The sequence below is a fragment of the Heptranchias perlo genome, chromosome 11, assembly GCF_035084215.1.
Source record: "Heptranchias perlo isolate sHepPer1 chromosome 11, sHepPer1.hap1, whole genome shotgun sequence".
NCBI lineage: Eukaryota > Metazoa > Chordata > Chondrichthyes > Hexanchiformes > Hexanchidae > Heptranchias > Heptranchias perlo.
Window position 1 is genome coordinate 18,111,634 of NC_090335.1, and position 21,059 is coordinate 18,132,692.

The window sequence follows — 21,059 nt, forward strand, 5'->3', positions numbered from 1 at the left end:
ACTAGTCACCAACGTTGTACAGTGATAATCTCCACACCAATCTTTGGATTTCACCTCTCATATAATGTAGTTCATCCAACCTCTTTGCAGTGAGATACCTAATGTATAGATAAAATCCAAACTTGTGTTTTTTTATATACCTTTTTTTGAGAACCCATTGTACACAATGACCAGTCCAAGCTGTACCGGTGCAGATCTAGGAACATAGGAACAGGAGTAGGCCATTCAGCCCCTCAACCCTGTTCCAACAGATTTGCTGTCAATGACTGTCGTCGACAGTAATAGTCTGGTTCTTACCTTCCCTTCCTTGATTTTTGTGCCAATGATTTGCCTTCGTTGCTGGATGATTTCAATCAGTTGATCGCACTCCTCTGTTAGTTTGCCTTCTTGCCTAGTTGCATTCACCTGTCAACAGACAAGAGTGTCTCCTTTATTACTGTGCTGACCCAGCCAATCTCACAAAGGAATTTTATGGATCCAAAAGATTAGAAGAACATTCCTCGGGCCCACTCACAATGGTTGAGGAACGGGGCTGGAATGTTGCAAATCCAAAAAAAACTAGCAAAAAAAAGCTGACCAACAGCTTCAAAAAGAGCAGACTAAGCCCCAGAAAAGCTGACCACTCAGGACATAGCCCACTAGAGTTACATACCCCAAATGTCAATACGCTGTTTTGTTCTCTTTACCAGTGCCTAGCCTACAGCTGATTATTTCGAAGCCTGACGACTGGAATAAGGTCATTTCCAATTTTGCCCATAAGATGAGGAGGCTCATGGGAAGTCCGAATGGTACATAGTAACTATGTGTGCATACATGAAGACTCGGGTTCTTGACTGACTTAGGTGTATTATTCCCACTCTGGCCTCTTGTGCATCTCCCCCTTCCTTCGCCCAACCATTGGGGGCCATGCTTTCAGCCACCGAGGCCCCATGCTCTGCAATTCCCTCCCTAAACCTCTCTGCTTCTCCACCTCTCTCCTCCTTTAAGACTCTCCTTAAAACCTACCTCTTTGACCAAACTTTTTGTCATCCCCCTCGTAATATCTCCTTCCTCGACTCAATTTTTTAAAATTAGTTTCTATGAAGCGCCTTGGGAACATTCTCCTATGTTAAAGGTGCTCTAAAAATGCATGTTGTTGTTGTCAAATGGAGTACAGTGTGCAAAACTGGTGAAACCTTAAATTAATTTCTTCATTTATTTTTAGGAACCGGGAGACACAGACCAAGTTACATTTATTGCACAATAAATGAGATATCAGGAACATCTCATAGCCCACCCTCAACCAGCCCACTTCTGCCTCGAGGCCTGTTAACGTGCCTGACTCCCAATGGACCTGCGGATGAGGCCTGGTATTTGGTGCTTGCCTCAACCTCTCGATTATCAAGGCTTAAATGGCTGTGTGAATTCTTATTTTAGTAAAGGTGTGTGTGTGTGTGTCTGCATGTATAAGGGTGTGTGTATATGTTTGTATGTGTGTGCATGTATATATGTGTGTGTATATATATATGTGTGCGTGCGTGCACGTATGTGTGTGCGCGCGTATACGTGTGTACGTTTTTTTTTTAATTCATTCGTGGGATGTGGGCGTCGCAGGCAAGGCCAGCATTTATTGCCCATCCCTAATTGCCCTTGAGAAGGTGGGGGTAAGATGCCACCTTGAACCGCTGCAGTCCGTGTGGTGAAGATTCTCCCACAGTGCCCACAGGAAGGGAGTTCCAGGATTTTGACCCAGCGACGATGAAGGAACGGCGATATATTTCCAAATCGGGATGGTGTGTGACTTGAAGGGGAACGTGCAGGTGGTGGCGTTCCCATGTTTCTGCTGCCCTTGTCCTTCTAGGTAGTAGAATTCTTGGGTTTAGGAGGTGCTGTGGATTGTACACACTGCAGCCATGGTGTGCAGGTGGTGGAGGGGGTGAATGTTTAGGGTGGTGGATGGGGTGCCAATCAAGCGGGCTGCTTTGTCCTGGATGGTGTCGAGCTTCTTGAGTGGTGTTGGAGCTGCACTCATCCAGGCAAGTGGAGAATATTCCATCATACTCCTGACTTGTGCCTTGTAGATGATGGAAAGGTTTTGGGGAGTCAGGAGGTGAGTCACTCGCTGCAGAATACCCAGCCTCTGACCTGCTCTTGTAGCCACAGTATTTATGTGGCTGGTCCAGTTAAATTTCTGGTCAATGGTGACCCCCAGGATTTTGATGGTGGGGGATTCGGCGATGGTAATGCCGTTGAATGTCAAGGGGAGGTGGTTAGATTCCCTCTTGTTGGAGACGTTCATTGCCTGGCACTTGTCTGGCGCGAATGTTACTTGCAACTTTTCAGACCAAGTCTGGATGTTGTCCAGGTCTTGCTGCATGCGGGCTCAGACTGCTTCATTATCTGAGGGATTGCGAATGGAACTGAACACTGTGCAATCATCAGCCAACATCCCCATTTCTGACCTTATGATGGAGGGAAGGTCATTGATGAAGCAGCTGAAGATGGTTGGGCCAAAGACACTGCCCTGAGGAACTCCTGCAGTGATGTCCTGGGGTTTAGATGATTGGCCTCCAACAACCACTACCATCTTCCTTTGTGCGAGGTATGACTCCAGCCACTGGAGAGTTTTCCACCTGATTCCCATTGACTTCAATTTTACTAGGGCTCCTTGGTGCCACACTCGGTCAAATGCTGCCTTCATGGCAAGGGCAGTCACTCTCACCTCACCTCTGGAATTCAGCTCTTTTGTCCATGTTTGGACCAAGGCTGTAATGAAGTCTGGAGCTGAGTGGTCCTGGCAGAACCCAAACTGAGCATCGGTGAGCAGGTTATTGGTGAGTAAGTGCCGCTTGATAGCACTGTCGACGACACCTTCCATCACTTTGCTGATGATTGAGAGTAGACTGATGGGATGGTAATTGGCCAGATTGGACTTGTTCTGCTTTTAGTGGACAGGACATAGCTGGGCAATCTTCCACATTGTCGGGTAGATGCCAGTGTTGTAGCTGTACTGGAACAGCTTGGCTAGAGGTGCGGCTAGTTCTGGAGCACAAGTCTTCAGCACTACAGCAGGGATGTTGTCGGGGCCCATAGCCTTTGCTGTATCCAGTGCATTCAGCCGTTTCTTGATATCACGTGGAGTGAATCGAATTGGCTGAAGACTGGCTTCTGTGATGGTGGGGATATCGGGAGGATGCCGAGATGGATCGTCCACTCTGCACTTCTGATTGAAGATGGTTGCAAGCGTTTCAGCCTTGTCTTTTGCCCTCACGTGCTGGACTCCGCCATCATTGAGGATGGGGATGTTCACAGAGCCTCCTCCTCCCGTGAGTTGTTTAATTGTCCACCACCATTCACGACTGGATGTGGCAGGACTGCAGAGCTTTGATCTGATCCGTTGGTTGTGAGATTGCTTAGCTCTGTCCATATCATGCTGCCTCCGCTGTTTAGCAGCTTCACCAGGTTGGCACCTCATTGTTAGATACTCCTGGTGCTGCTCCTGGCATGCTCTTCGACACTCCTCATTGAACCAGGGTTGATCCCCTGGCTTGTTGGTAATGGTAGAGTGAGGAATATGCCGGGCCATGAGTTTACAGATTGTGCTGGAATACAATTCTGCTGCTGCTGATGGCCCACAGTGCCTCATGGATGTCCAGTTTTGAGCTGCTCGATCTGTTCTGAATCCATCTCATTTAGGACGGTGGTAGTGCCACACGACACAAAAGATGGTGTCCCCAGTGTGAAGGTGGGACTTCGTCTCCACAAGGACTTTGTGTTGGTCACTCCTACCAATACTGTCATGGACAGATGCATCTGCGACAGGTAGATTGGTGAGGATGAGGTCAAGTAGGTTTTTCCCTCGTGTTGATTCGCTCACCACCTGCCGCAGGCCCAGTCTGGCAGCTACATCCTTCAGGACTCAGCCAGATCGGTCAGTAGTGGTGCTGCCGAGCCACTCTGGGTGATGGTCATTGAAGTTCCCCACCCAGAGTACGTTTTGTGCCCTTGCTACCCTCAGTGCTTCTTCTAAGTGGTGCTGAACATGGAGGAGGGCTGATTCATCAGCTGAGGGAGGGCGGTAGGTGGTAATCAGCAGGAGGTTTCCTTGCCCATGTTTGACCTGATGCCATGAGATTTCATTGGGTCCGGAGTCAATGTTGAGGACTCCCAGGGCCACTCCCTCCTGACTGTATATCACTGTACCGCCACCTCTGGTGGGTCTGTCCTGCCGGTGGGACAGGACATACCCAGGGATGGTGATGGAAGAGTCTGGGACGTTGGCTGAAAGGTCTGAGTATGGCTATGTCAGGCTGTTGCTTGACTAGCCTGTGGGACAGCTCTCCCAATTTTGGCACAAGCCCCCAGATGTTAGTGGGGAGGACTTTGCAGTGTCGACTGGGTTTGGTTTGCTTTTGACGTGTCCGGTGCCTAGTGGTCCGATGCTGGGTGGTCTGTCCGGTTTTATTCTTATTATGTCTTATTTTAGCAGGATTGTACAACTGAGTGGCTTGCTAGGCCATTTCAGAGGGCAGTTCGGAATCAACCACATAGCTTTGGGTCTGGAGTCACATATAGGCCAGACCAGGTAAGGACGGCAGGTTTCCTTCCCTAAAGGGCATTAGTGAACCAGGTGGGTGTTTACGACAATCCGGTAGTTTCACGGTTACCATTACTGATACTAGTTTTTTATTCTAGTGTGTGTGCATGTATGGGGGCGGGGCTGTGGAAAACACATCTTCAGTTTAAAAATGATGATTTTATTGAATGCTTTATCCTTGACTTTTTTTAAAAACTCAATATTTCCGGGATGAATATTCCTTGACCTTAATGTCACAATAATTATATTTATAGAACACTTTCCCTTTTCTTTAAGTGCAGATCACCTTTTCTCTTTGAACTCCCCTTTTAAAAAAAAATCCCACAATGCTGAGCATTAGTTATCTTTTTTTATAAAATCTCTTTTCGCCGTGATGTTAAATCCTCCATCAAGTTCTCTTTAGATGTCATATGGATCCATAAACCTTATGAAGACTGACACTGAATCTGAAGTTAGGACAATTTAATAAAATGCAGCTGATGGACAAAATTAGTTACCTGCAAACTGGTCTTCCTGCTCTCGAGGCCCGATAAAAGAGGTGGTTTCTATGGTTACCTGTGACCAAATGGTTCAGGCTACCCATACCCGTACAAGCCCATTGACGTGCTGCTGTGCTCCTCGGCCTGTACATTGTCTTTCTCAGCCAAAGGGGAAGATAAAACAACAAAGAAGCAAAAATGCAAGCCCCAGTGTAATAATAACTGCGCATGCAATTTTCCTGTTGTCCCGGTTGTCATGGAACCTGGCCTTCGACATAAACAGGATGGTTCTCACAGCGCCGGGTTCAAAGGTTACAAAAGGCTGGGCAGCTGAGTGCTCCTTCTTAACAAACCCTCAGTTTAAATAAGCCCTACTGTTCCTCAGTATGGGCAAAGTGAGGGTGAAGTAGTTAATCAGCAAACGATGAACCCACATATCCTTGACACTCAGATTATTTTCACATACTGGAGATCGTTCTGCCCGAAGATGTGTCAAGGTTGTGGGGGGGGAGTGGGGGAGAGGGGGGGGATAGTTGAAATGCATTCAATCATCTGAACCACAGACAAATGGAAAAACATAAACACCTCATTTCAGTGTAATGAATAGTTTCCACGACACTATTGGGAAAGTCTGTTGATTGGTCCAACAATAACATATCCCCACCTCTACTTCATAAAAATAAATATGCCCGAGCACAGTGAGATGTCAACAGCTTTGTGGATCTGGTCCAACAATAATACTCCGAAGTACAATACTGCCCTTCCTTTCTCTAATTAACAGGTTTCTCGAGGAACTTCACAGTAGAAAGCCTTCCTCAGGGGTTAATATTGACACGTCTGCTTCTGCAATAATAAGTCACACGTAATTCCTATCACTATCCCTAAGATGCTATTCCGAACGAGCTTTTGGGAAAGGGCTGAGCGTCGATCGTAAGTTAAAGTTGACCTCCTGCCAGGTCCTGTTAACTGCTGATTTCTGCTGGAGGTACACTGTAATTAGGTTGGGAGTGGAGCTTGGTTAAGTGTCATGTTGCACTACAGGAAAGAGCCAATTTTCTCACCTGACTGGCTCCATCACGCTAATTGAACCCATCAAGACTCCTATCATCATAATGGCTCGATCAGGCGTGGAGACTGTTCGGGTAGCTTCAAGGTGACGGGGTAATGTGTGAGTGCAGATTGACAAGGGGACATGTGCATGCTTGTTCCAACGCTCACCCGGCCAGACTCCCATCTTCCACCCTCCGTAATCTTGAGCTCATCCAAAACTTTGCTGCCCATATCCTAACGCGCATCAAGTCCCGTTCACCCCCCACCCCTGCGCTCGCTGACCTACATTGGCTCCCAGTCCGGCAACGCCTCGATTTTAAAATTCTCATCCTTGTTTTCAATTCTCTCCATGGCCTCGCCCCTCCCTATCTCTGTAACCTCCTTCGGCCCGACAACCCTCCGAGATCTCTGGGCTTCTCCAGCTCTGGCCTCTTGCGCATCGCCAATTTTCATCGTTCCACCATTGGCGGCCGTGCCTTCAGCTGACTAGGCCCTAAACTCTGGAATTCCCTCCCAAATCTCTACGCCTCTCTATCTCTCCTCCTATAAGACGCTGCTTAAAACCTGCCTCTTTGACCAAGCTTTTGGTCACCTATCCTAATATCTCTTTATGTTTCTCGGTGTCAAATTTTGTCCGATTACGCTCCTGTGAAGTGCATTGAGATGTTTTACTACGTTAAAAGCGTTATATAAATAGCAGTTGCTGTTGTTGTTCTTTTCATTCAGGAGCAATTAAACATTTACTGCAACCCATCCGACACGTGGGCTCATTCAAGATTGTCAAACCACAGGAAATTGTTTCACAAATTATTTCCCGAGACCTAAATCACTGCGGGAAGCCCAACCAGATGTGACCACCTCACCGCCAATAAGGTCAGTCATGGTGCACATCTGGCCACCATATACAGGACAGGTTCAGCAAGGAACACTGGATCTCGTCAACCCATTACTTTAAATATCCCCACATTACAATTTTCGGATCCACAAAGTGACAGTCTTTAAAATTATTGGAAAAAACAAATAAGCAAAAGGATTGTGGGAAACTTTCACAGCTTTACCATCAACAACTGCTGCATATTTCTGAATACATTTAAATAGTCTAGTATTGAGCCAGACTGGATGATATAGCTGAACCAAATACTGTTACCTACACGGTGAAATATTTGGAAAAGCTTTTCCTGTCCACAAGCTGGCATTGATATGAGTTACATTGAAATATATCAGTTGTAGGTGATCATCCATGCTTTTGTTACCCCCAGACTCGACTATTCCAATGCTCTCCTGGCCGGCCTCCCATCTTCCACCTCCATAAACTTGAGCTCATCCAAAACTCTGCTGCCCGTATCCTAACTCGCACCAAGTCCTGTTCACCCATCACCCCTGTGCTCGCTGACTTACATTGGGCCCCAGTCCCCCAACGACACGATTTTAAAATTCTCATCCTCCTGTTCAAATCCCTCCATTGCCTCGCCCCTCCCTATCTCTGTAACCTCCGCTAGCCTCACACCCCTCCGAGAACTCAGCGTTCCTCCAACTCTGGCCTCTTGTTCATTTCTGATTTCCTTCGCCCACTATTGGCGGCCATGCCTTCAGCTGTCTAGGCCCTAGGTTCTGCAACTCCCTCCTTAAACCTCTCCGCCTCTCCACTTCCCTCTCCTCCTTTAAAACACAGCTTAAAACCTACCTCTTTGACCAAGCCCCTCCTAATATCTCCTTCTTTGGCTCAGTATATGGAGTTAGGTCACAGATCAGCCATAATCTCATTGAATGGTGGAACAGACTCGAGGGGTTAAATGGCCTACTCCCATTCCTATGTCTGATCGCACTCCTGTGAAGCACCTTGAGACATTTTACTACGTTAAAAGCACTAGATAAATGCAGGTTGTTGTTAATACCATTATGTGCTCAAATACGTTTATCAGAGCCGTGCTGCCCCTTTAAGAATCCTGCCTACATTGGCCACAAGTAATTCACAGGAATAAAAACAGAAAATGCTGGAAATACTCAGTAAGTCAGGCAGCATCTGTTAAGAAAGTTTGTGTTTATAAATACAACAACAACTTGCATTTATATAGCCCCTTTTAATTTAGATAAAAGCCCCAAGGCACTTTACAGGAATGTAATCGGACAAAAATGGACACCGTATCAAAGAAGGAAATATTAGGAGGTGATGACTTTTTTAAAAATTAATTCATGGGATGTGGGCGTCGCTGGCGAGGCCAGCATTTATTGCCCATCCCTAATTGCCCTTGAGAAGGTGGTGGTGAGCCGCCTTCTTGAACTGCTGCAGTCCGTGTGGTGACGGTTCTCCCACAGTGCTGTTCGGGTGTTCCAGGATTTTGACCCAGCGACGATGAAGGAACGGCGATATATTTCCAAGTCGGGATGGTGTGTGACTTGGAGGGGAACATGCAAGTGGTGTTGTTCCCATGCGCCTGCTGCCCTTGTCCTTCTAGGTGGTAGAGGTCGCGGGTTTGGGAGGTGCTGTTAGAGAAGCCTTGGCGAGTTGCTGCAGTGCATCCTGTGGATGGTGCACACTGCAGCCACTGTGCGCCAGTGGTGGAGGGAGTGAATGTTTAAGGCAGTGGATGGGGTGCCAATCAAGCAGGCTGCTTTGTCCTGGATGGTGTCGAGCTTCTGGAGTGTTGTTGGAGCTGCACTCATCCAGGCAAGTGGAGAGTATTCCGTCACACTCCTGACTTGTGCCTTGTAGATGGTGGAAAGGCTTTGGGGAGTCAGGAGGTGAGTCACTCGCCGCAGAATACCCAGCCTCTGACCTGCCCTGCTCTTGCAGCCACAGTATTTATATGGCTGGTCCAGTTTAGTTTCTGGTCAATGGTGACCCCCAGGATGTTGATGGTGGGGAATTCGGCGATGGTAATGCCGTTGAATGTCAAGGGGAGGTGGTTATACACTCTCTTGTTGAAGATGGTCATTGCTTGGCATTTGTCTGGCACGAATGTTACTTGCCACTTATCAGCCCAAGCCTGGATGTTGTCCAGGTCTTGCTGTATGCGAATACGGACTGTTTCATTATCTGAGGGGTCGCGAATGGAACTGAACACAGTGCAATCATCAGCGAACATCCCCATTTCTGACCTTATGATGGAAGGAAGGTCATTGATGAAGCAGTTGAAGATGGTTGGGCCTAGGACACTGCCCTGAGGAACTCCTGCAGCAATGTCCTGGGGTTGAGATGATTGGCCTCCAACAACCATTACCATCTTCCTTTGTGCTAGGTATGACTCCAGCCACTGGAGAGTTTTCCCCCTGATTCCCATTGACTTCAATTTTACGAGGGTTCCTTGGTGCCACACTCGGTCAAATGCTGCCTTGATATCAAGGGCAATCACTCTCACCTCTGGAATTCAGCTCTTCTGTCCATATTTGGACCAAGGCTGTAATGTGGTCTGGAGCCAAGTGGTCTTGGCAGCACCCAAACTGAGCATCAGTGAGCAGGTTGTTGGTGAGTAAGTGCCGCTTGATAGCACTGTCGACGACACCTTCCATCACTTTGCTGATAATTTAGAGTAGACTGGTGGGGTGGTAATTGGCCAGATTGGATTTGTTCTGCTTTTTGTGGACAGGATTTACCTGGGCAATTTTCCACTTTGACAGGTAGATGCCAGTGTTGTAGCTGTTCTGGAACAGGTTGGCTAGAAGCATGGCCAGTTCTGGAGCACAAGTCTTCAGCAGTACAGCCGGGATGTTGTCAGGGCCCATACCCTTTGTTGTATCCACTAAAAGCTTGGTCAAAGAGGTGGGTTTTAAGGAGGGTCTTAAAGGAAGAGAAGGGAGATGGAGAAGTTTAGTGAGGGAATTCCAGAGTGTGTGCACCCCTGGCAGTGCAGCACTCCCTCAGTACTGCACTGATATGTCAGTCTAGATATTGTGCTCAAGTCTTTCTGTTTTTATTTCAGATTTACAGCATCCACAGTATTTTGCTTTGGAATAGTCAACAGGACATCCCTCATTTAATTCCCGGGGCTTAAGTTTGATGCATTTTGTGACTGGAAAACTGCTGCAATGCTTAGATAGTGCAGTTCACTGCCCAGTGTATTTGCACCTCATTACTGTAGCCTTTAAATTGTCATCCTCGTCATTAGTTTCATTGGGTCAGTTGGTAGGGGAGGAAAAAATGCACATTTTGTGACAGTTAGCAGGCCCACCGCAAGAAGTTACTGTCTCAGATTACATTTGGACCCTGGACCCCTTCCCACATCTGCTTTACACGTCATTTTTAAGGAATTTTTACCAAGACAAAATCTGTGCTTGTTTTTGGATCTCAGATTAACCCTCAACTGTGTCTGGTCTGCAGGAAAGAGAATCTTAAAACGAAGGCCTGTATCTCTCAAACCAGTCTAAAGAAAAGCTCTCCACTCAACTCAACACTGTGTTTAATCTGTGTTCTAGGTGTTTTATACAGCTACATTCAATATTGATTGGAAGGATTGTCACTTCATATTTCAAACTGGGGGAATCAAACTCCAGCAGATGCCAAATCGTAGCAGCTTTTCTTTTATTCATGGTGTCACTCTCAACTAATTGAGTGCGACATCGAGCTAAACAATAGGACTTTATTCAGATAAGTATCAATGCCGATAGCTTCTGCCTGGGGATCTACATGCACTCTATATTCCAAAGAAAGGTCAGGATTGATTTAAATTTGCTGGGGAATATTTTCAATATAATGTTCTTTTAATGTGTGCAAAGTTATGTTAAAAATTCTGTGTTGCTCAAGGCAATGATATGTGCCAGTGAAAGGTCCCTGCTCCTTGTTTGATACTGTCTCCTCTAAGGCTCCTTCCCATGCTGTGGAATTCCTTTGGCTGCAGTTTCCCTTCTTTTTTCCCTTAAGTTTTCTCCCACCCGCTCCTCAGGGTGCTGGCTCACTCATGGTAGGGTTACAGCTGCCCCAGGCAGTGAACGCCCATCCAGTACCTCGAGCGTGTGGCCAACCATTCATGGGCAAGCCTTCAACAGCAGGGACTTACATTTATATAGCCTGGGCGGTAAGCGGCAACCGGCTATTCGACCATGGGTGGGGATGGCAAGCCTAGGCCGAGGATCCTGTCCCCACCCCAGTGTCCACACTCGTGCACTTACCGGTGGGAATCGCTGGATAGTGATGAAAGGCAGCAGTCCAGTTCTAGGTAACAGGAGGGAGCTTTGAGAAGATGCTACTGGTATCAAATCAGATAGGAGATTGCAGCAGATCAAACATTGCACTGAAATGGGGAGCAGTACTTTCTTGGGAGTGAGGGGGCTAGTCTAGAAGATTCAACCTTTGGCGCATTGTATTAGTGTCACAAACCATGATGTAATGGCACTCTCACGCCCTCACGGTATTTTTCCTCTGCTCCCACCTGATCTTTTGGAACCCCCTGCCACAGGGACTCTGCTCTGCTCTTGGGTCACTAAGAGTTCTTGCATGTCACCCAAAGGTAACCCCCTTTTTAACCCAAGTAATCTCTCAGCCTCCTGGGCTGAGCGCCATCCCCCCACCGGTTTCCTGGGATGCACTTTTGTTGCTCCTGGGCTAGACCTCCCTCATGGTTTCCTGGACTTCCGTCTACTCCTCCACGGATTGAGCTGCACTCTCCTCAAAAAATATACCCTGGCCCAAAGCGGAAGAGCAAAGGCATTTGGGTGTGTCGCTCCACAAATCACTAAAAACTGCTGCACAGTTACAAAAACTAATTAAAAAGGCTAATGGAATGTTAGCCTATACCTCAAAGGGGGTTGGAATACAAAGCGGGTGGAGTTATGCTTCAGTTATACAGAGCCTTGAACCATATTATAACATCATCATGTTGTCCAATCAAAACTCACTTATCTTACATTGAGAGCATAACAATAACACAATCTAACAAGAACGATAAATGTAGTTTTCAAATTTATTGGACCAATGTGGAGTACTGTGTTCAATTTTGGGCACCGCACCTCAGGAAAAATATTCTTACCTTGGAACGGTGTGCAGCAAAAGATTCACCAGAATGATACCAGGGCTTAAAGGGTTAAATTATGAGGACAGGCGACATAAACATGGCTTATATTCCCTTGAGTTTAGAAGATTGAGGTGTTTAAAATGATAAAAGGATTCAATAGAGTAGATACAGAGAAACTATTTCCTCTGGTGGGGGGAATCCAGAACAAGGGGACACAATCTTAAAGTTAGAGCCAGGACATTCAGGGGTGAAATTAGGAAGCACTTTTTCATCCAAAGGGTAGTTGACATCTGCAACTCTCCCCCAAAAGGCTGTGGATGCTGGGACAATTTACATTTTCAAGACTGAGATTATGGATCTTTGTTGGGTCAGGGTATCAAGGGATATGGAGCAAAGGCGGGTAAATGAAGTTGAGATACAGATCAACCAAGAGCTAACTGAATGGTGGAACAGGCTCGAAGGACTGAATGGCCTATTCTTGTTCCTCTATCCCCTCCAGCAATGCAGTATCTATTAATCACCATCTCCTTTCTAAGGTCTTTATAGGTCACCCAACTCCCTGCCTATCTCTGAAAACCCTCTATTTGAATCTCTTCAATCCTGCTTCTGTCCTGCTAACAGCACCAAGACTGTTCTGGGCAAAGTTGCAATTGATTTCCTCTGTGATTGTGGTGCAATGTCCCTCCTTTACTTCTCCACAGTGCGCTATGTCTGACCACTTCATCCTCCTTCATCGCCACCCTTCCGTTGTCCAGCTGTGTGGGACTGCCCTTGAGTGGTTCCACCACTGCCTGTCTGAAGGTAACTAATCCATCTCCAGCGATGGCTTCTCTTCCTGTCCCTGCTCAGTCACCTCCAGAGCCCATCAAGGATCCATCCTTGGCCTCCTCCACTCCCTCATCTACATGCTGACACTCACTAGTAGCCATGTTCGATGATATCTGTGGCTCAGTGGCAGCACTCTTACTTTGGAGTCAGAAGGTCATGGGTTCCAGTCCCACTCCAGAGACTTAGAGCACAAAATCTAGACTGACACTTCAATGCAGTACTGAGGGAGTGCTACACTACCAGAGGTGCCCACACTCTGGAATTCCCTTCCTAAACCTCTGTGCCTCTTCTCCTCTAAGGCCCTCCTTAAAAACCACCTCTATGACCAAGCTTTTAGCACCACATCCTAATATTTCCTTCTTTGACACAGTGTCCATTTTTGTCTGATTATCTTCCTGTGAAGCGCCTTGGAGCTTTTATCTAAATTAAAGGGGCTATATAAATGCAAGTTGTTATTGTATTTATAAACAAAGGGAAAATACTTTCCCAACAATTGTACAGGGAAAGTGATGCCCCTTTCAGCAATAACCACAATTTATTAAAATATGACCTTGACAATAAATGACAGAATACATTGCTTACTCCCCAAGACAAGCTGCCTCAGGCTGCTGTGTGGAAATGGAAAGCATTGGTACAATAAATTTGAAAACTATATTTATCGTTCTTGTTAGATTGTGTTATTGTTGTGCTCTCAATGTAAGATAAGTGAGTTTTGATTGGACAACATGATGATGCTGTTATAATATGGTTCATGGTCTTGTGACACTGTGCTGGTACTTTGATTGGCTTGGGGTGCACTGATTTAAAACAGGCAGACTCTGGGGTCTATTATTTGTAACCTCATTTCTAGTCCGGTGTGGAAACTGGCAAATATATGAAGTGTTATAATAACAGCGCTACGTAGGACGTAACAGGGGCAGTAACACAATCTCAGAGCATGGATTGGGCCAGATATATCATTCCAAGGGGAAAACGTCAACATTTGACACAACACAGCAGAACTTTGAACTCCATCCAAACGCTAACTTTTTATAATGTATACAGGCTCGACTACAGGTCTGAATGAAACAAAAAGCCACTAACAGTTCCTTCATTTTTTCTGCTTGGTGGAGCGAGGGTGGAGAGAGAGGGGAGGGGAGAGGAACTGTGCACTGGATGAAGTAAAGTCGTAAATATGTCCTTAATGAACGGGTTTACGATTTCACTACACCACACACACACACACTTAGAAGTCTTCCTTCAGTATTATTTACGTGAGAAGTACAGCAGGAATTTATAACGCTAATAAAAAAATTGCAATCGAGGGAAGGTAATAGCTGATTCCCCAGCAGGCAGTAGAGATTGAAACTCACTCTCACTGCAACTTTCATTAGCAATAATAATTGGAGTAGCAGGAGGGATTAAAGAGATTGGGAATGGAACTATTAAATGGTTACGGTACAACTTTACAGCCAAGAAGTGGAAGCTTCAGTCCACATCTGTACCGACTGCTTGTTGTTGATGCTGGGGTTGGGTTGGGGGGGTGGGGGAGATTCCCCAGCATAGACATCACACATATTCCTGATGATTAAAAGGCACCGAAGAAAGAACTTGCATTTCTACAGTACCTTTCACAACCTCAAGATGTCCCAAAGCGCTTCACAGCCTTTGAAGTACTTCTGAAGTGGAATCACTGTTGTAATGTAGGAAATGCGGCAGCCAATTTGCGCACAGCATGATCCCACAAACAGCAATGAGATAATGACCAGATGACCTGTTTTTAGTGATGTTGGTTGAAGGATAAATATTGGCCAGGACACCCGGAGAACTCCCCAAATTCTCCAAAGTTTTCCTCGCATGTCAGTCATGTCTGGGTCTGTTGTAAAATAATTGATTGCTACGATTAGACAACAACTCTATTATCATTGTATCATGCGACTACCAGGATAGTAGAAGGTGAAGAAGATGGACCTTGGTCTTTTTTCGTCTAGCAATTCCTATGATGCCCCTCCTCTCTACTCAATTCAGCTGGAATCTCTCGTGATTGTCTGTTATCAAGGCCTTAACAAGATCTTTTTCTTCACACTAATTTCCGTAAGCACATTTTAATACGGGACCAATTTCATGATAGTGGCAAAACCGCGGACAAGTGCGTCATCACTTTGTACTGTTTTTGCTCACCTATTTCCTTGCATTTACTTTTTTTTCCATAACAAGTAACACACGGAGGAAAATATGGCCCTACAGAAATTGTTTAAAAAGTGGTCTTTACAACCAGTCCTTAGGGGGTCATTTTAAACTAACCCACCTGGAGGAAAACTGATGCCATCAGATCGGCCGATTTTACTTTCCATGGCAGTCAATGGAAAGTAGAATCGGACGGGGTGTAAAATGGGCGGACGATCTGTTCCCGTCAGTTTCCTGCAAGGCGGGTTAGGTTAAAATTATCACCTTGTGTTAGATCAACTGAGTGGATTCATACAAATTATATTAGGTTCTGACTTCAGAGATAAATCAACATTGCTTTTATTAATATCGACAGAAAATACAAGCAAGTTATACCTCTATACTTACCAGTAGGATATCTCTAGGGTCTGCAAACTACTAACCAATCCAGGCATGTTCTCAGCACAGAATACCAAAGAATTACTGAAAGTGAGCCTATTTATACACCTAGATGGACAATGTCAGATAACTTGCTCTAATCCTATCAATTCTGAGATTATGTTCACGTGATCTTTGTGTCATATGCTACTACACTAATAGACGGCAATGTCGCACCACATACACTCCATTCTCACTGGAATGTGGGTGTCGTTTATGTGGAAGATACAATTCTGTATGCTTATAAACATCACACCTTAATAGAATGGTAACAGCTGAAACCCAGACATGTTGCCTCCAAACTAGTTGTAATTGTTATACAAACCCTCTAATGCTTCTTAAATTGCATTAACCTGATACCTCCTGCTTACTGAGCATACCCCAGCGGAATCCTAACAACCTAATCTAAACCATGTGTTAGTCTCCATCACACAGAATACATTCTCATAATACAAAAATATTAATAGTGACTGCTGTATTGTTAAGCTATTTTTTCTATTATATCAGACACTATCCTATGCCTTGGAATCCCATCGGTGCAGCTTCTATTTAGTTCAGATCCTCACAGGCTTATTTGTGGATGCTACTGCAGCGAGCACTCACCTCTACATGTTGACAAGTCTGGATTAATCTGCCCATTAGTGTCTCCAGCTCGTTATTCCTCTTAATTAGACTGGCCAGGTTGGTCTCCAGACTTTGCTGTTTGGGGAAGAAATGAGATACAGTTACCCAGTGGTAGGCATCACTGTCCTCTCACGTGGAGAGTCAAGTCAAAAATGAAAATCGCGACAGCGTCGCAAAGGAAATTTGGACGCCTTTGTTTGGAGTCGCTGGGTAATTTTATTGGCAATGGACTGCTTGCTCTGGCTGCTGGGTCAGAGGTCATGCCAAGTGATCGGCATTGGCTGCCTGTTATATAAACCAACGGAAATGAAAATCAGGCGTTTTCAATCTCCTCCTCCCCCCATAATGTGTTCACGCAAACTGTTGACAAATGTCTTGCAGGATGCCTCTCCAGAACTTAATGCCCCTTTCGGCCCCACTGTCTTGGGGGTGTAGGGCTGTTCTGGATGGAAGGGCTGAACAGCCTTCTTCATCCGCAAACATCTTGTATCTTGCGATCATCATTTTCCAGAGGATGGTTCGTTGGAACCCAGAAATACTGGGAAAATTCCTCTTGTTCATTATTTGTATTGAAATCATAAACATGTTCTGCATGCTTGCGCTCATAATTTAATTACAAATAGCGTAACATTTTAGCATAATTTCCCCCAAAGTGGTCACAGCTGCAGGAGATCCCAGTGGTATTATGGGACCCTGCAAAATGCATCATAAATTTAAAGACACACCAGCACTCTTTACCGTGAAATATAAATTGAATCATTCCATTGGACAACTCGACACTAGATTGAATATAGCTCCATGACACACACTGCTCCTGCACTTCACATTACACCCTTACACTTTGAGGCAAAGATGGTCCTTTTTCGAAAAAACAATAGAAAAATAAAAACAGCTGTTCATTAAAGGAAAGGAAAGGAAAGAACTTACATTTGTATAGTGCCTTTCACAGGCTCAACAACGTCCCAAAGCCCTTCACAGAGAATGAAGCACTTCTGAAGTGTGGTCACTGTTGTAGTGTAGGGAAACACGACAGGCAACTTGTGCACAGCAAGGCCCCAAAAACAGCAATGAGATAATAACCTGATAATCTGTTTTAGTGATAAACATTGGTCAGGACACCAGGGAGAGACTCCCCTGCTCTTCTTTAAGTAGTGCCAGGCGATTTTTTTAATATCCACCTGAGAGAGCAGAGGTTAACTCAGTTTAACATCTCATCTGAAAGACAGTACCTCCGACAGTGCAGCACTCCCTCAGTACTGCAGTGTCAGCCTGGATGATATGCACAAGTCTCTGGAGTGGGACTTGAACCCACGAGCTATCTGACACAGGGGTGAGAGTGCTACCAACTGAGCCAAGGTTGACACCTAGGAACAATTATCTCCAACATGCACTCCAGTAGAGTACACATAGTGTTTCCCACATAATTTAATCTGATAGGCGCAAATCATGTTAAAATACGACACACCTGCTTGTGGATGGCACTAATTTGACAAAAACGATGGCCATTTACTCTGGCTCTTCTTCCCTAAACCTTAATGCTTTGACAACTCTTTTTTTTAAATATAAAATGGTAACATCCCTTTAACTTTAAGGGTGCAGCTCGCCTAAAATTATAGGGTCGGCGCAAAGTGGTTTTGTTTCGCACTGACGCTGCAGGTATATTGTAAATGCAGCCTGAACCTGGAGTCAGGTCCTGATCAGATACTGAAGCAAAGAAGAGGAACGAGCCTTCCGGGGGTTGGTTTTCACTGCCTTTGCCTGCCGGGGCGATAACGGCCTCACAATGGGGTCAGTAGTCTTACTGCCCTGTTACCGCCGGCGATGCAGCCAGCTCCATTTTGAAAGGGGCCTACCACCAGGTGTCCAAAGCACCAGCCTGATTCAGGCGATAGGCCCCTTTTAATGTGGAAATTGGGGTCCTGTGACATAACTAAGATCCTGATTGCCATTTTAAGTCAGATCTAGTCGGAGCTTGGAACTGAAGAAGCCCGCCGAATGTAAGTGTAAATGGGCGAATTTATAAGGGGTCCTACTGATCTGCCACCGAACTTATAGATCTGGAGAACCCAAACTGAATTTCCAGGTGCCACTGAAGTGTAGTCACTATTGTAATGTAGGGAAACATAGAAAATAGGAGCAGGAGTTGGCCATTCGGCCCTTCGAGCCTGCTCCGCCATTCAATATGATCATGGCTGATCCTCTATCTCAATACCATATTCCCGCGCTCTCCCCATACCCATTGATGCCTTTTGTGTCTAGAAATCTATCTAGCTCCTTCTTAAATATAATCAGTGACTTGGCCTCCACAGTCTTCTGTAGTAGAGAATTCCATAGGTTCACCACCCTCTGAGTGAAGAAATTTCTCCTCAACTCAGTCCTAAATGTCCTACCCCGTATCCTGAGACTGTGACCCCTCGTTCTGGACCCCCCCCCTCAGCCAGGGGAAACATCCTCCCTGCATCCAGTCGGTCTAGCCCTGTCAGAATTTTATGTTTCATATAAAACGCCAATTTGCACACAGCAAGGTCCCACAAACAGCAATGAAATAAATGACCAGATCATCTGTTTGAGGTGTTGGTTGAGGGATAAATATTGGTCAGGACACAGGGGAGAACTGCTCTGCTCTTCTTCAAAATAGTGCCATGGGCTCTTTTACATCCACCTAAGAGGGCTGAGGGAGCCTCGGTTTAACGTCTCATCTGAAAGACAGCACCTCTGACAGTGCAGCACTCCCTCAGTGCTGGACTGAAGTGTCAGCCTAAATTATATGATCAAGTCCCTGGAGTGGGACTTTAACCCACAACCCTCTCGACTCAGAGGCAAGAGAGCTGTGACTGAGCCATGGCTGACAAGAGTCCAATTGACTGTACCAGGGCAGCTGATAACTGTTGACACATAGAAACAGAGTGCTAGAAAACAAGACACACACAGTGGGGAAAAGAAGACACTAAAACAGAAACAAAGGATAACGATCGACGGGTGTTTTTGTGACTGGAAGGCTGTTTCCAGTGGGGTTCCGCAGGGCTCAGTACTAGGTCCCTTGCCTTTTGTGGTATATATTAATGATTTGGACTTAAATGTAGGGGGCATGATTAAGAAGTTTGCAGATGATACAAAAATGGACCGTGTGGTTGATAGTGAAGAGGAAAGCTGTAGACTGCAGGAAGATGTCAATGGACTGGCCAGGTGGGCAGAAAAGTGGCAAATGGAATTCAATCCAGAGAAGTGTGAGGTAATGTATTTGGGGAGGGCAAACAAGGCAAGGGATAAGAACATAAGAACATAAGAAATTGGAGCAGGAGTAGGCCAATCGGCCCCTCGAGCCTGCTCCGCCATTCAATAAGATCATGGCTGATCTGATCCCAACCACAAATCTAAAGAACACAAGAAGTCGGAGCAGGACCCGGCCACATAGCCCCTGGGCCCTCTCCGCCACCCACAGGGCATTGACCGATCCGAACTCAGCTTCATGTCCAATTTCCTGCCTGCTCCCCATAACCCCTAATTCCCTTTACTTCTAGGAAACTGTCTATTTCTGTTTTAAATTTATCTAATGATGTAGCTTCCACAGCTTCCTGGGGCAGCAAATTCCACAGTCCTACCACCCTCTGAGTGAAGAAGTTTCTCCTCATCTCAGTTTTGAAAGAGCAGCCCCTTATTCTAAGATTATGCCCCCTAGTTCTAGTTTCACCCATCTTTGGGAACATCCTTACTGCATCCACCCGATCAAGACCCTTCACAATCTTATATGTTTCAATAAGATCGCCTCTCATTCTTCTGAACTCCAATGAGTAGAGTCCCAATCTACTCAACCTCTCCTCATATGTCCGCCCCCTCATCCCCGGGATTAACCGAGTGAACCTTCTTTGTACTGCCTCGAGAGCAAGTATGTCTTTTCTTAAGTATGGAGACCAAAACTGTATGCAGTATTCCAGGTGCGGTCTCACCAATACCTTATATAACTGCAGCAATACCTCCTTGTTTTTATATTCTATCCCCCTAGCAATAAAAGCCAACATTCCGTTGGCTTTCTTGATCACCTGCTGCACCTGCATACCAACTTTTTGATTTTCTTGCACTAGGACCCCCAGATCCCTTTGTACTGCAGTACTTTCCAGTCTCTCGCCATTAAGAAAATAACTTGCTCTCTGATTTTTCCTGCCAAAGTGCATAACCTCACATTTTCCAATATTATATTGCATCTGCCAAATCTCCGCCCACTCACCCAGCCTGTCTATATCCCCTTGCAGGTTTTTTATGTCCTCCTCACTCTCTACTTTCCCTCCCATCTTTGTATCATCTGCAAATTTTGATATGTTGCACTCGGTCCCCTCCTCCAAATCGTTAATATAGATTGTAAAGAGTTGGGGACCCAGCACCGACCCCTGTGGAACACCACTGGTTACTGGTTGCCAGTCCGAAAATGAACCATTTATCCCAACTCTCTGCTTCCTGTTTGATAACCAATCCTCCACCCATGCCAGAATATTACCCCCAATCCCGTGATTTTTTATCTTAAGTAATAATCTTTTATGTGGCACCTTGTCGAATGCCTTCTGGAAGTCTAAATACACTACGTCCACTGGTTCCCCTTTATCCACCCTATACGTTATATCCTCGAAGAACTCAAGCAAATTTGTCAGACATGACTTCCCCTTCATAAAGCCATGCTGACTTTGTCCTATTAAATTATGCTTATCTAAATGTTCCGTTACTGTCTCCTTAATAATAGACTCCAAAATTTTACCCACCACAGATGTTAAGCTAACTGGCCTATAATTTCCAGCCTTCTGCCTACTACCCTTTTTAAATAACGGTGTTACATTAGCAGTTTTCCAATCTGCCGGGACCTCTCCTGAGTCCAGGGAATTTTGGAAAACTATCACCAAAGCATCCACAATCCCTACTGCCACTTCCCTCAAGACCCTAGGATGGAAGCCATCAGGTCCAGGGGATTTATCCGCCTTGAGT

The 21,059-nt window shown here is 45.6% G+C and overlaps 1 protein-coding gene across 4 annotated transcripts in view; it reads right to left on the bottom strand.

Annotated features, from left to right (window-relative positions):
• The window catches only part of LOC137327143 (E3 ubiquitin-protein ligase Midline-1), a 213,268-nt gene that overhangs the window by 69,785 nt on the left and 122,424 nt on the right, over positions 1–21,059 (bottom strand). For all 4 annotated transcript variants that reach the window (XR_010964374.1, XR_010964373.1, XM_067992639.1 and 1 more), the window contains exons 3-4: positions 16,068–16,163; positions 298–405 (exon numbers count right to left, since the gene is read on the bottom strand). Coding sequence is in view for 2 of the 4 variants with exons in the window: in XM_067992639.1 (XP_067848740.1) it covers positions 298–405; positions 16,068–16,163 (204 nt within the window). In the remaining 2 variants the exon portion in view is untranslated. The remainder of the gene's footprint in view (positions 1–297; positions 406–16,067; positions 16,164–21,059) is intronic.